Raw genomic sequence first — 15,952 nt, 5'->3', positions numbered from 1 at the left:
TTAGCAGTAAACAAATTCTACATCACCTAATTTCATGCTTCCTATTCCTGGGTTATTACGCTAAAGCTTTTGGTACTTTTAAAAAAGCTTCCTATTGCTCTTCCTGGGTTTCAGATGCCATTCTCAAGGAATTGTGACAAACAGCCAAACTTTAGCGTAAAGAGCAAGGTATTAAGGAGGGGGGCAACCTCTTCACATACGAAATAATTTCTGTTCATTTTGAGTTTTAATGTTACTCCTTTCTTTTCAATTAATTTTTTTTTCCTGATCGTTTTTCAAATCATACCAGTAAATCTGGCTCACCTTCCATGAAATATCTCCCCCCCCCCTCTTAGGGGAAACTCCTCTATGTAAATTTAGTCCCCCATAAAATACAGTCCCCCCCATAAAATTCCCCCCCAAGACAGTTCCATCCTCGCTGAAAATCACACTCGCCCCGTAAAATTTCTTGCGGATGATTCAGCCTGAAAAATTATGAAGTTTGAGAAAAGAGCCTTCATTTAGGAGAGAAAAAAATCATTTCAGTGATGTCATTTTTCTATACACCACTGCAGCACTGCAATGACGTTGTCACACTTATGTAGAAAAACAGGAGATTTTCATGTCTGAAAAACTTTACAGTAAATTGCTAAGACAGCAAGAAACTGGTAATTACAAAAACATTTGTGTGTATTTTGACAAGTGATTAAAACAATTCAAAAACCATAAAAAATAAAACCAAAAGTTTGAGGCTTAGTAGAGATCGTTGTTAGAAATCAGACTTGCTTGAATAATCAAATATCTTTGAGAATTAAAATAATGCTTCTTTTTAACCACCTGAATTATCAAACTTGATCAGACCAAGAGAACGCCCCGAATAAATTAAATTCACAACGGGTGATAATCGACAATTTACGAGTGTTATAAGCGATAATTCGTTGGAAGAAAAAGAAGTTTATGTCCCACCACCTAGTACTTAACAAATCTACAACCTGGACCGTCGTGTAAAACTAGACGAACAAGGACAGCTATAGTAAAGGGAATTAGCAAATTGTCTTAAGTAGTGAGAACCCAAAATGAAGGAAAAAACGGGGTTAGGAGATAAGTGACAGCTAGTCAAAACGTGCAAAAATAGAAAATGATGGTTATTATAATTGGGTTTGGGATTTTGACATGGATAAGGTCATCAATGCTTACCATGCCTTTGTTAAAACAAGAGCTAAGAGCTCATATGGCACTTGTGACGAGGTCAGAAGAGCCGAGAGCCAAGAGCTCATATGGTATGAGCTCTAGCAAAATTCTAAGAATCAATAGATTGCTTTAAAAGGAAAATCACAGGCTTAATAACGGTCGGGATTTAAAATAACAGCTCTGAGTCACAAAGTCCTTCTAAATATCAAAATTCATTAGGATCCGATCACCCACTCGTAAGTTAAAAATAACTCAATTTTTCTAATTTTTCTTCTCCCTTCAGCCCCCCAGATGGTCGAATCGGGGGAAACGACTTTATCAAGTCAATTTGTGCAGCTCCCTGACACACCTACTAATTTTCATCGTCCTAGCACGTCCAGAAGCACCAAACTCGCCAAAGCACTGAACCCCACCACCTAACTTCACCAAACAGAGCGGATCCAGTCCGGTTACGTCAACCACGTATCTACGACATTTATAAGCGTTTTCCAAGATTTCCGGTTTCCCCTTCCAACTCCCCCAAATGTCACAAGATCTGGTCGGGACTTGAAATAAGAGCGCTAAGAACGGTCACCCGTTCTTAAGTTAAAAATACCTCAATTTTTCTGATTTTTCCAAATTAACAACCCCCAGCTCTCTAAAAGAGAATGGATCCGTACCAATTATGTCAATCTCGTATCTATAACTTGTGCTTATTCTTCCCATCAAGTTTCATCTCGGCCTCTCCACTCTAAGGGTTTTCCAAGATTTCCAGTTTCCAAGATTTCTGTTTGCCCCTCCAACTTTCTATGTCCCCGGATCCGATTCGAATTGAAAATAGAGCATCTGAGACATAAGACTCTTCTATATATCAAGTTTCATTAAGATCCGATCATTCATTCGTAAGATACCTCAAATTTCACATTTTCCCAGAATTTTGGTTTCCCCCTCCAACTCCCTTCAATGTCACCGGATCTGGTCGAGATTTCAAACGAGAGTTCTAAAGCACAAGATACTTCTAAATATCAAATTTCATTAAGATCTGATCGCCCGTTCGTAAGTTACAAATACCTCCTTTTTTCTAATTTTTCCGAATTACCCCCCCCCCCCCAACTCCACCAAAGAGAGCGGATCCGGTCCGATTATGTCAGTCACCTATCTTGGACTTGTGCCTATTCTTTCCACCAAGTTTCATCCTGATCTCTCCGCTTTAAGCCTTTTCCAAGATTTCCGGCCCCCCTCCCCTCTAATGACACTGGATCCAGTCGGGATTTAAAATAACAGATCTGAGGTCCTTCTAAATATGAAATTTAATTCAGATACGATCACTCTTTCGTAAGTCAAAAATACCTCATTTTTTCTAAAAAAAAATTAATTAGCCCCCCCCCCCCAACTCCCCCAAAGAGAGCAGATCCGTTCCAGTTATGTCAATCCCGTATCTAGGACTTGTGCTTATTTTTCCCACCAGGTTTCATCCCGATCTCTCCATTCTAAGCGATTCCAAGATTTTAGGTTCCAAACCCCCCCAGCTTCCCCTTCGCCAGATCCGGTAGGGATTTAAAATAAGAGCTCTGAGACACGATATCCTTCTTAAATCAAAGTTCATTAAGATCCGATCACTCCTTCGTAAGTTAAAAATACCTCATTTGTTTTTTCATTTTTCAGAATTAACCCTCCCCCTCCCAACTCCCCCAATAAGAGCGGATCCGTTCTGGTTATTTTAATCACGTATCTGGGACTTACGATTATTTTTACCACCAAGATTCATCCCGATCCCTCCACTCTAAGCGTTTTCCAAGATTTTAGGTCCCCCCCCCCCAATGTCACCAGTTCCCGTCAGGATTTAAAAGAAGAGCTCGAAGACACGATATCCTTTTAAAGATCAAATTTCATTAAGATCCGATCACTCCTTCATAAGTTAAAATACCCCTTCTTTTTTTTAATTTTTCAGAATTAACCCTCCCCCCCCCCAACTGCTTCAAAGAGAGCAGATCCGTTCCGGTTATGTCAATCACGTATCTAGGACTTGTGCTTATTTTTCCCACCAAGTTTCATCCTGATCCCTCAACTTTAAGCATTTTCCGAGATTTTAGGTTCCCCCCTCAATTCCCCCCAATATCACCAGATCCAGTCAGAATTTAAAATAAGAGCTCCGAGACACGATATTCTTCCAAACTTCAAATTTCATTAAGATCTGATCACTCCTTCGTAAGTTAATAATACCTTATTTTTTCTAATTTTCAGAATTAACCCCCCCCCCCCCCACTGCCCCAAACAGAGCAGATCCATTCCAGTAATTTCAATCACGTATCTAGGCCTTCTGCTTATTTTTCTCACCAAGTTTCATCCCGATCCCACCATTCTAAGCGTTTTCCAAGATTTTAGGCCCCCCCCCCCCAATTTCAGCGGATCTGGTCGGGATTTAAAATAAGAGCTCTGAGACACGATATCCTTCCAAACATAAAATTTCATTAAGATCCCATCACCCGTTCGTAAGTTAAAAGTACTTCATTTTTTCTATTTTTTCCGAATTAACCGACCCCCTACTCCCCCCCCAGATCGTCAAATCGCGAAAATGACTGTTTCTAATTTAATCTGGTCCGGTCCCTGATACACCTGCCAAATTTCATCGTCCTAGCTTACCTGGAAGTGTCTAAAGTAGCAAAACCGGGACAGACAGATCGACAGACCGACAGAATTTGCGATTGCTATATGTCACTTGGTTAATACCAAGTGCCATAAAAATTAAGTTTCTACAATATGTATTTCATAATCACAAAAGACAAACCCGGGCAAAAGTTGACGTCCAACACGTTATAAAAACTCCAAGCAATAAAACAGCTACAAAAAAAAATTCGTTATTTTACAAAGGCACTAATTCTAATTTAAGGTCATTTAAAATGTTTAAGGGGTTTATCGATGAAAGTGAAGTACGGATAAATGTGAGGAGTTTTCATCCATTCCATTTTGATTGTGGTTGAAATTTCATCTGGCTGACGAAAGTTTACGTTGTTTTTCGGTGCAGAACGACGTTGAAGAAAACAGTATGAATAAAACTTTCAGGAGTCATCTCAAATATTAAAAGCTGAAAATCCCGGAAAGTCTCACTCATCTCCGGGCGAATTTGTCCATGGAGAGCAGTCACTTACCTTGTAGAGAAATATGTCTTCAAATAGTCGTTATAGCCTAACAAGTTTGAATAAAGAGGAGAATGGGAACTTAAAAAGACTTTCTAGACCTTAATTTGACTGTAGATTTATTATCAAAAGTTTACAAATGATATCATGGCAAACTGGGAAAAATGGGATCTGCAGGGGGCAGTTGCCACCTGCAGAACCAATAGCAAATTACACCCCTGAATTACAGGCAGATTGCAGACATCATAGCAAATTACACCCCTGAATTACAGGCAGATAACTTCCTTAGAAATAAGCTTATGTTTAAATCACGTAAAGTGAATGTTATAAAATTTAAAAGTTAGTGTAACACAAATACCTTAGTGTGTGTACCTTGTGACAGCAGAATGGTGAAAGCCAGGCCCGTTAACTGCGGGTACCAAGGATCAATCCCCGTTGTCATAAGGAGAATACCTTTACCTTATGCCTTTACCTTAGTTCTGACACTGTTGTTATACAAAGGTGGTGATGTAAATGCACCTTGGCGGATGCCTTTCTTAACCGGGTTCGCAACAACCAAAACATCATTAGATGCCTTAGTGTGTGTTCCAAATACCATATGGTGCTAAACGTTTGTAAATGACATTGCAAACGGCATAGGACAAACGTTTGTAAATGACATTGCAAATGACATATGACGAACGTTTGTAAATGACAATGCAAATCATATATGACAAACATTTGTAAATGACAATGCAAATCATATATGACAAACATTTGTAAATGACATTGCAAATGACATATGACAAACGTTGGTAAATGACATTGCAAATAACATATAACATATGTTTGTAAATGATATTGCAAATGACATATGACAAACGGTTGTAATAGCATTGCAAATGACATGTGAAAAACGTTTGTAAATGCAAGAAAAAGCAACTTTTTCTGTCGAAAATCTAACGACCGATTCCCTAAACTTGTTTATTAAATACTGTCAATAATAAGTTAATGCCTGTTTGTTAAAACAATTTAAAATTACAGATCAACTTGTGTTAGTTTTACCGACAGCTACTCCCCCAATAGCTTCAGTATCTTCAAAAAACGCAGCAAATCTGAAGGTCAACCCTTTTGTAAGTCAAGTTCCAACGATAAAGACATTTACCAGTAAAATTCGATGGCAGCTATTCAGCACATTGACAACCAATCATCTGCTTTCCATCGTCTCGACAACCAACAATATGATGTCAGTCCATATGACATTATTTTGGGAGACAAGAACTTCTGTGCATATTACGTTTGTAATATCCACAACTGAGTGGTATTTGCCTTTTGTTTGATAATAACAATAAACATTAAATAACACTAACATACAATCACATTAAACACAATGCACAATTTATTGGTCTTTGACTTTTGTTGGAAACTAAATAACACTAAACACAAAATCACAAACATTGTCTTCCAGCAGAATTTTTAGCCCACCCAGCTTCTTGTACCAAAGAATGTGATCTTGAAGTCGAAACGACGAAGTATTGCATATACTTGGTATATTGCATTCCCCCACCCCATAATCAATACTTGGTTGAGTTTTCGAGCGAATTATTTTTACTCATAATCAAAGGCAGGATTACTACCCTAGAAATCAGCTTACGTTTAGATAAGCTGAAGTGAATGTTGTAAAACATAAATGTTATTACAACAAAAATACCTTGGGGTGTGTAACAAATAGGGTAGCGTGTTTATTCCTAAAATTTTGTTAATGAGATTTTGCATCCTTTAGTTGTGAATGAGTGTTGTTCGAAATTGAGCAAAACTAAACACTAAAACACAAACCTTGTCTTCCAACAGCATTTTTCACCCATCCAGCTTCTTGCACCAAAGGATCTGGTCTTGAAGTCAAGACGACGAGGTATTGCATATCGCGCCAAGTTAAGAGAGGATTAGCCTCTAGAGCGAGGGAGCAAATTGCAGCAGCTATAGGTGCGGATGCAGATGTCCCTTAAAAAGGAAAGTAATGTACTGGTCGTTCACGTGTTAATAAAACTAAAAGAACTTTAAATTTCAAAGCTAAGTCCCAAAGAGTATGGGCAGATTACGAGAGTAGAAACTAGCGCTGGTCTCGACAAAAAAAAATCCCCAGTGCCATCTAGCGTTGGATGTTTCTTTGGTATTTTCAATCTTCGTAATTGCTTTTTTAGAAACTGAGATAAGACACTTATTACTGCACTAATTTTGCCTTATCATTACAATGAAAAGCCCATGCTCTCTGGGCAAGTCCAATCACTGAAATAACTTCTACTACTACTAACAACTTGCCGCAGTACCAAGTCGTGTTATGCACACAGCTATGCACGCTCTTCTCCATCCCAATCTATTCAAAGCCTCCCTCTTTGCATCCTTCCAGAACGTTCCTCTTTCACTTAAAGCTTTCTTTACGACATCCTCCCAACCCAACCGCGGACGACCTGCTTTCTGTTTAGCCCTAGACGGTTGGCAGGAAAGGACATTTTTTGGCAATTTTCATCCTGAACGCGCCATAGCCATCTTAAACATTCACTCATTATAGGTAAAAAAAGCGGAATTAAATCGCACTTTTTGAAAAGCCTACTGCTTGAGATACGGTTAGTCAGTCAGGTACCTAAAACAATCCGTAGGCAATTTCCCTGGAAAACATACAGCAAATCTTCCTCCTTTTTTCACAAGGAAGAGAAGGAAATAGCCGAAATTCTAATAGAGAATAATTTACTAAAATCAGAGATATTGTTTTTTATTCACTCCCAAATTACATATTAAAGAAGGCATTTATGAATGAATTAAGAAAACTGTTAATGACTAGAGTAATTTTTAATTTAAATTTTTACCAAGAGATCGTTGCCGATATATCTGCGGATTTATTTTAATGTGTAGTTAAAATGTCTACTGCAATGCAATCTAATAGCTTACTGACGTTCTCTCAATTATTGTCCCTTTCAGGACCAAATATAAACGAAAGATATAACACAGAAGTCCCCAAATACAGAATATTAAATTAGGTACACTTTTCATTTACAAAATGAATTCCGCTTTGTGGTTAATTTTTTTTTTTTTGTTTCGTATGCCTCGTTGCTATTATAAAAGGCAGCGAAATTTGCAATGTACATACAGACTTAAGGCATATAGTGCTATCAAGTAGAACGAGAAAATTTAATTGCAGCAGTTTGCACTAAGCTCTTTGGAACCGCTTTTTTGGACATTTCAGTTGCTGAAATTTTTTGTACTAAATAATGTATAAAAATTGTACCAAATCAATTGTACGAAATATAATTAATAGTAAAAATTAATTGTACTAATTTTACCAAAAATAACTTAATTAAAGTACCAAGAAGGTCAAAATAGAAATATTTACCACCCTCCCCCGGCGACCCGTCTTAGATCAGCTTATACCTAAAAAAGCTATTTTCTACGGTTTTTCTTATAATAGTTTCAAAATTATGACGTTTTTAGGGTAATACCACGTTTTCGTCAGTGTTGCCAAGTTGAATTGGGAAAATAAATAAGTAAAACTAATCAGTTAAATTTAGCGCCCCTTTTCATTCGTACACATTCAAAAATTAGCAATCTGCGGATTCCCAAGACAATCACACTTTCAAAAGACACTTAGCTTGTAAATAGTGACGAAGACCACACTGCTTTTCCATCACAAACACCACTGTTTCCCAATGTCTTGAGAAATTTCCTATTGTTCTTCTTGTTTTTGTTGTTTTGACACTTAACTTGTTTTATGTTACATGTTTTTAGCTAAATTTTTCTTCATTTTTCTCCCGCATTTCGTGGGTGTGCATGGTTGTGTACGTTTCCACTCAACCACTCGAAATAATCAGATTTAATTTTCACTGTCCTAGGTATTTCAAGTTTTGTTTTCTCATTTATGTTGTTTTCTTTTTAATTTCTTTCATCTTTCATTATTTCATCTTTTGCATTCTGTTTTGCTTTAATTTCTTTCCCCCTTCTTTCTTTCATCTTTTGTTTTCTTTTTAATTTCTTTCAGCTTTCATTCTTTCATCTTTTGAAGTCCTTGGTACTTCAAGTTATTATGTAATATAACAGTGGAATATGTAATACGAAAACACGGTTTTTGTATCGCACTTCCAACAGAAAATCAAAGAGCCATACTACTTTGTATTTATCCACGTTGCTCCATATACAGCACCTAGTTCTATTTATTTTTGACGCACTTGTCCTAGCCATGACCTACTCAGAAGATTTAAGATATATCGTCACACTTATGTGTAAAAGTGCCGCCTAACATGTTCACAATTCTTAGAATTGTTAGAATCTTAGAATTGTTAGATTTCTTATTGCTAAAACCTGACAGATAAGCTGTTTCTAAAGGGAAAATTATAAGGATAATGCATATCAGTAGGATTCAAGTGTGATTGAACATCCATTGCTCTGATGATCCTCCCTTCGAGAACATCTTACCAATCAGCTTTTATCTCAGAATTGAGTATGAGTATCAGAAATGTAAATTTTACTCAGATTTGAGAATGAGTATCAGAAAAGTATGAAATGTAATATCACTGAGAGAAGAAGTTGATTAAAAAGAAAAAAAAATCATTGAAGGCATTTTGGTCCTATCTCAGCCCCACTTGTTTACATTTCTCTTGGAATTAAGCCAAATCAAAAACTAAGTTATTAAACTTTTTTTGGCAACTAAAAAGAAATTAGCAAATGGTTTTCAGCAATTACCTCAGAAATGAAAAAATGTAAAATATGACTTTTGGGCGTGACAAAGACAATATTTTATTCTATTGTAAGTGTTGTTAACCCTGACCAGATCTAATATCGATTATTCTCTGGATGAGTTAGCTTTTTAGCAGTTTTTTCATGTTGTTGCGCAATCTTGCAAAGCATGCCATACGCTAAAGCAGATTTCGGTAGCAGAGAGGCAGAGTGGATAGAGCTGCGACTCGAAGGTCTAGGAACTACAGTTTAAAAGGCGTCAACAAATAAATCCTGTTTTCCCTCCCACCATGGCCTCCCCTTTGTTTTAGTTATTTATTATTCGCTCCAGCTCTTTCCTCTTTTATTTCCTAATTTCTTTTGTTTTCTTTTTAATTTCTTTCATCTTTCATTCTTTCATCTTTTGCTTTCTGTTTTCTTTTTAATTTCTTTCAGCTTTCATTCTTTCATCTTTTGTTTTCTGTTTTCTTTTTAATTTCTTTCAGCTTTCATTCTTTCATCTTTTGAATTCTGTTTTCTTTTTAATTTCTTTCATCTTTCATTCTTTCATCTTTTGTTTTCTCCTTCCTTTTTAATTTTCCGTTTTTGATCAAGAATATGAACATCAATCAGAACACTAAAAAAACGTTTCAAGACATGCTATTAAGGGCTATAATATTTGTAAATGTTATGAACAAATAGATTACTTGCAAGTATTCATCAGACAAATCAAAAAATCCATTAAGATAGAAAAAATAAAAAACGAGAAACTTTTTTTAATCTCAAATTCACCTATATCCCACCATTCAAACTTGAAAATACAGGGTCGGCTATAGTAATTCAAAAACCAATAAGTGACACTCTTTGTTAAAGGGATATTTAAAGGGATTAGTAATTCACTAATCTCATTTTGGGTCTCAAAATAATTAAGTTTCCATTTTATCAAAATGCGTTTTATATCGCCTTTTCTAAACCTTGAATTTTTTTTTAGTTCATAATCGTTTAATTAAGCTATCATTGAGTTAATTCAATTAATTTGAATTTAAATAGCTAAATTAATACTTTATGTCTCTTTTTCTAAAATGTAGAAATAGAGAAGACAGAAGGAAAAGAAATGTAAATTAATTCAACTAATCTCAAATTAATCAAATTAATTTAATTAATATGAATTTAATTAATTTAATTAACTCGTTAGCGATCCGGAAAAGTAGCAAATACACGGTCAACTAGGGTAATTCATTGGTTGGTGTTTCATGTAGCATAAACTTTTTTACTACAATTAAGAACGAGCTATTATACGAGGAATAGGATTACGAGGAAGAGGATACAAGAATTTTCGAGGCTTTCTAAGAGCTAGGCAGTTCAGAGGAAGAAAAGGTTTTGTGAGACTCCTTTCCTATGAATTCTGATTACTTTTCTGTTGTATTTCGAAATTTCAGAACTTCTTTTCCACTCGAAATCAAAGTTTGACCCACAAATTCGGCAGCGACAGATGCAATTCTGCTCGGCAGCAAACCACCAAAAACTGAACGGCGGCACGCAGTCAAATGATTGGTGTTTGTTCAACTTTTAGATTTTGTTTCTTCTTTTCTAAAGTTTCGAAAGCTAAATTGGTATCAGTTCTTCTCGGAATCGCTTCTGAGCAAGAGTTATTGGGGTCCACAATTAATTTTTAGCTTCACTACTATGACCAAAACTCAATTTCTCTTTTCTTTTCTTCTTTTACTGCAACTTAGGACAAGCTCTTATTCTAGGAACGGATTTATACGAGGGATTTAGGCATTAGAACACGACAAAAAGACTTAGCTATCAACATCTCCATTTTCAAAGTGTTTCTGTGATTGAGAAACCAGAATAAAACACATTTGATATTACAAAAAAAAATGTAAAATATTACAACACTGGTGGAGTCAATCAATAGAGCAGAGGTTTGATCGATTTTGTTCTTGATCTTTGTTCTTCATCTGTAATGAAACCAGTTTTCTGTGTCCTCCCATGAGGTTTTAAGCTGGCCGTATCATGGAAGGGACCCCCCTGAAGACCCCTTCCCCTGAAGAATTTCAGTATTCTTGCAATTTTTCTGCATTCCCTTATCAATTGGGAAAATGTATTTTTGAACATAAAGAGAGGGGAGAGAGCAAGTTTATCGTTTATTTCAATTTTTTCGCTTATTTTGTTCAACCTAACCTAACCCCCTCTATATACTAAATATTTCCCAAAATGCACCTGCATAGTAGTTTATCTCGTTCAGGCTAAACTGATTATCTCCAGGAGGATACAAAAAACTGAAGTTTAAAAAAAGTGCCACATAACACCTTTCAAAATAAAATAGTCAATATTTTGGTGAGTATAAACTAAAATACTCACCAGTATGGTCGACAGTGCACACTTTATCTGGTCTTAATGCACCATCCATGTCTGTAGTTGCAATGGATTTATCAAGCCCCGGTCGACCACTGCTGTATGTTGTCGCTAGTGTTGAAGAACATTCTTCTAAGTACCAGGGTTTCAGCCTACAAGAGAAAAAGAAAAATATGAAACCAGCGTTTTTAACATACAATCAAGGTTATATGTTTTGCCGTTGACCAAATCTAAGTGGTTAACCCCTTAGATAATGAAAATACCTTTTTTCTTCAGAATTTTGTCAAAAAGTGCCTTATCTTTAGTACATACATTGAACAAAGTGAAAAAAATTACCCCATGATAGATTTTGAACAATAAATTTTGCATGTACATTCTCACGTATATTCTCAGATGACTCAGGTGTAAAATGGTCATCTGACATGGTCAGATAACCATGCAAGTGAGAATTATGTAAATTGTGAGAAAATGCCAACTTCGATAACATACTTCGACAGTACAGCTCATGGCAACGATTGTGATGGCGGAGATTGTGTATAGCACACAGCTTTCATGATATACGAAATGAATTGTATCGGTGCTTAAGACGTGTCTTCGTTTGCAAGAAATAACTATGTACGTGGATCAATAGAAAGTGACACCCCCCCCGTAGAAACAAGATGGTGCTAAGGAAACCGGTGCTTAGACCAGTCTCACCAATTTGCTCCCCTTACTCAACATATTTTTACGGTATATAAGAACTCGTCTTCCATCTTCCCATTCAGTACAGGCGCCGCGTTATATGGCCGTGTATTCTCACTTACTGCCGTTTGTCTAAACCACAATGCAAGAAACGTATTTTCTTTTGCCCATAAATCACGGACGAATTGCAAAAAAAACGCACCTTAAATGGAGTAATCACAAATTAAGGGAATAAAAACCAGAACACCAAGTCAATAATTTGAAGGTGGACCCAGTTATAGCTACTATTTCATGTTCCTTTCAATGCAAAACTTATTGTTGCGTTACATGCATTTCTCCCTGAATTTCCTGCCATAGAGCTTTGGGAAAAATATATGATGTTGAATGTGACGTTATTGTTTATGTTATTGTTGAATTGTTTACTGTTGATTGAAAAAATATCTATCTATCTGGAAATTAAATCAATGTTATTTACATTGATTTAATTTTTTTTTAATTAATTTTCAAATTAATTTCCTGAATCTACAAATTAATTTTCAGCATGCCTTTTTTGGAACTTCTAAAATGTATTTCTTCATACATCATTAACAAAAAATAATAAATTCCGCAGAATTGTACAATTTTTCGGCAAAACAGAGTACGTGGGAATATAAGACAAAAGCAAATAAATTACGAAAAATCGCCTACTTTGACCCCTCCTTGCCAGCTTTGACCCCTCACATAACCAGAACATTATGGCTTATGGCCCAAAAAATCAACTTTGAATTTTCAGACTTTGAAACATTTGAAGACTAGTAGCAGTAACTATATTATTATAGACGGATTAATATCCGTCTGATCATTAATATCATTTTCATAGGTAGAACAGCATAGCTTCCTCTTTTCCTGGAATTAATTGTTGTAAACCTACTCAGGTAAGTACCCTGGACGATTCCAAAGATCCTGGGGAAAGAGCGAGTCCCAGTTAGACCTTTTTACCGCAATGTCCTATAGTACTAATAATGTTTACCTCTCATACAATTCCGACAGCCCCTCTCCCGAGAAACCAACATCTCAGCGAAGATCTGTGCCTCATTTTTTTTTTTAATTAACTACCTACTCTAAACAAAGTCGACTCTTATATAATAGAGTCAACGTTCTGTTTTTGTTTTTGTTTTTTTCTACCTCTTTTGTATGTACAAAACTGATTTATCAAACTATTAACCAAAAGCTAATTAAGATCATAAGCAACAAAAAAAAATGTTTTATTAGATACCTCAATAATAACACTATATATTTTTGCCCATTATTAGTGAACGATAAAGAGTAGGTTAAGGCTATGAGAAAATAATTATTTCCGTTTTGTTTATAATTGAATTTGTTTAGGCTCTGGATTATCTTACAAAGCGTGTAACCTTATATTCATGATAAGTAAACAATTAATTTACTACACATAAATCGTTTGATTTTTAAATGTTGTCGTGGTAAACCATGCTTGTTGTATTTCATAACTGACAAATAACCGAGAGAATCGGACAAGTATAACCAACTGAGGGTCGGACGTGAAAACCATAGCCCAAATTTTACTAGACTACATTAAACAACTTCCCCCCTCTAGAATTTGACAAATACGTTTTTTGGTAATTTCATTAACAAAAAATAAAGAACATAATAGTTATTTGTAATTAACAATAATGATAATTAATAATAATTTTCATGATAATACAATAATAGTTGCTAACCATGGGAATGCTGATTTTTTTAATTAGAAAAAAGAACATTAGCTAAAAGATAGCATATTCAGTCATTTTTCACAGATAGGAATAAAGCTTCCCTACCTAAAACTGCCAGAACTTTTCCAAGTGCCAAAGACATTAAAATATTCGTTGCCGCGTGGACCCACCTTAGGTCTATTCACACTTGAAAACTTGTATTTTCTAATATTTTTTTTCAACATTATTGCCGCACTTTTGTCCGTGTTGCTACACTGAACCGTGAGAATAAATAAGCAAAAATTAGTTAGTTAAATTTAAAAAAGCTTTCCCCGTAAAAATTCGAGCATTAACAACATGTTGATATCCAAAGACAAACACTCCTTCAAAGGAAAGCTACACGTTCTCAAGCTGTTTGTTGTCATATGATTTTAGCTTATTTTTCGCTGATTTTTCATCCCAGTTTCTTTTTCATTTACACCAAGGGAGTATCCACGATTTTATTCGGGGAGGGGGGTATTTTTTAGGAGGGGGTATCAGAAAAAACTTCAAAAAACGCGTCTCAAATTTGTTTATCATTGTATTTGTTACGTATTTTTGTTACGTTTTATGAGCCAAACAGAATATTTTCTCTGGGGGGTAGGGGTCCAAACTCGGAAGCCTTCTCCCCTGGATACGGCCTTGTTTGCCCCCTACTACGATCAAAAACTACAGAGGTTTTTAGAGGTAAACTGATTTCCAGATTTCTTTTCATTCTTTAAAATATATATATATTTGTGTAAGACTCCAATTAACCAATTCAAACGATCGGATTTCTTTTTCATTGTCCTTGTTACCTTAAGAAAAGAAAATGACACGAGGGTGCTTTTTCAATTTTCAACATTTTATTATTCAAAGCATTCAAAGCAATTTACATTATTTAATATTTATTTAATATTTATTTTTATATTATTTATTTTAATTTATTAAAATAAGTTATTTATTGATTTACAAAATAAATTCCATTAATTTATTATTTATATTATTTAATATTTATATTATTCAAAGCAAGCTTCAATTTAAAGATAGTGTTTCAGCGTTTTAAGGAAGGTTAACCTCCAACTTCAAGTTCATTCGTCAAACTCAACCTAACACATTAAGCTTAAAATGCTCAAGCTAAAAATAGTCCTAAACTTAAATTCAATAGTAAACTCAAAGCGATTTCCTTTTTTTTTAGCTACTCGGCACACTAATGAAAGTAGTTAAACTCAAACTTTAGACGAATCCTCAAACTCACCTTAAAACATCAAAATTAAAGTACTTAATGCTTAAAATAATAATTGTCATAAACTGAAACTTATCTGCAAAACTAATTAAACATCAAACTCATCTGCAAACTCAAAGTAATTTCGGTTGCTATTAGCAACAGTAATGAAAACTAGATAAACTCAAAATTCAAGTCCATTCGTCAAACTAAACTTAACACATCAAGCTTAAAATACTCAAGCTTAAAATAGTCATAAACTGAAATTCATTTGTAAAGTTAAGGCGATTTTTTTTTAGCTACTCGGAACACTAATCAAAACAAGTTAAGCTCAAAATTTAGACAATTCCTCAAACTCACCTTAAAACATCAAATTCAAAGTACTCAAGCATAAAATGGTCATAAGCTTAAACTGATCCGTGAACTAAAACTGATTTTTGTATTTACTCGTAATACTAATGAACACTAGTAAAACTCGAACTTCAAGTCAATTCCACAAACTCATCTTAAAACATCAAACTCATCGTAAGACATCCAACTAAAAATACTCTATCTTAAAATGGTCATAAACTTAAACTCGTCTGCAAACTCAACTCAATTTCGGTAGCTACTTGCCCAACTAACAAAACTTCAAGTGAAATGAAAACTTTAAAATGAAACGAAAACAAAAACTTTGAAATGAAAACGTTTAAATGAAACTTCAAGGCAATCAGTCAAACTCAATTTGAAATATCAAACTTAAAATAGTCATAAACTCAAATTCATCTCCATTCTCAAAATAATTTCAATAGCTACTCGCAACACCTCGAAAACTATCATAAAGGATAAAGGACCAATTTAGTTCCACAAAAAATTACTGGTAAATTTCAACCCACCCCAACTCAGAAGCACGCAATGCCCTTAATCAGACAGAAAACCTCCAAGAAGATAGAATAAACTGACATGACATAAACTGTTCAAGGTTTATACTGCGTCAGATGTTCTAGCCATTCTAAGCCGTTCTAGAC

At 35.0% G+C, this 15,952-nt stretch overlaps 1 protein-coding gene across 3 annotated transcripts in view; it reads right to left on the bottom strand.

Annotated features, from left to right (window-relative positions):
* Positions 1–15,952, bottom strand: part of LOC136040533 (furin-like protease 2) — a 141,639-nt gene that overhangs the window by 55,448 nt on the left and 70,239 nt on the right. For all 3 annotated transcript variants that reach the window (XM_065724717.1, XM_065724718.1, XM_065724719.1), the window contains exons 9-10: positions 11,337–11,482; positions 6,102–6,266 (exon numbers count right to left, since the gene is read on the bottom strand). In XM_065724717.1, coding sequence (XP_065580789.1) covers positions 6,102–6,266; positions 11,337–11,482 — 311 coding nt within the window. The remainder of the gene's footprint in view (positions 1–6,101; positions 6,267–11,336; positions 11,483–15,952) is intronic.

This window comes from Artemia franciscana, chromosome 21, assembly GCF_032884065.1.
Source record: "Artemia franciscana chromosome 21, ASM3288406v1, whole genome shotgun sequence".
In the NCBI taxonomy this organism is placed as follows: Eukaryota; Metazoa; Arthropoda; class Branchiopoda; order Anostraca; family Artemiidae; genus Artemia; species Artemia franciscana.
This window is presented reverse-complemented; position numbering and strand designations above follow the sequence as displayed.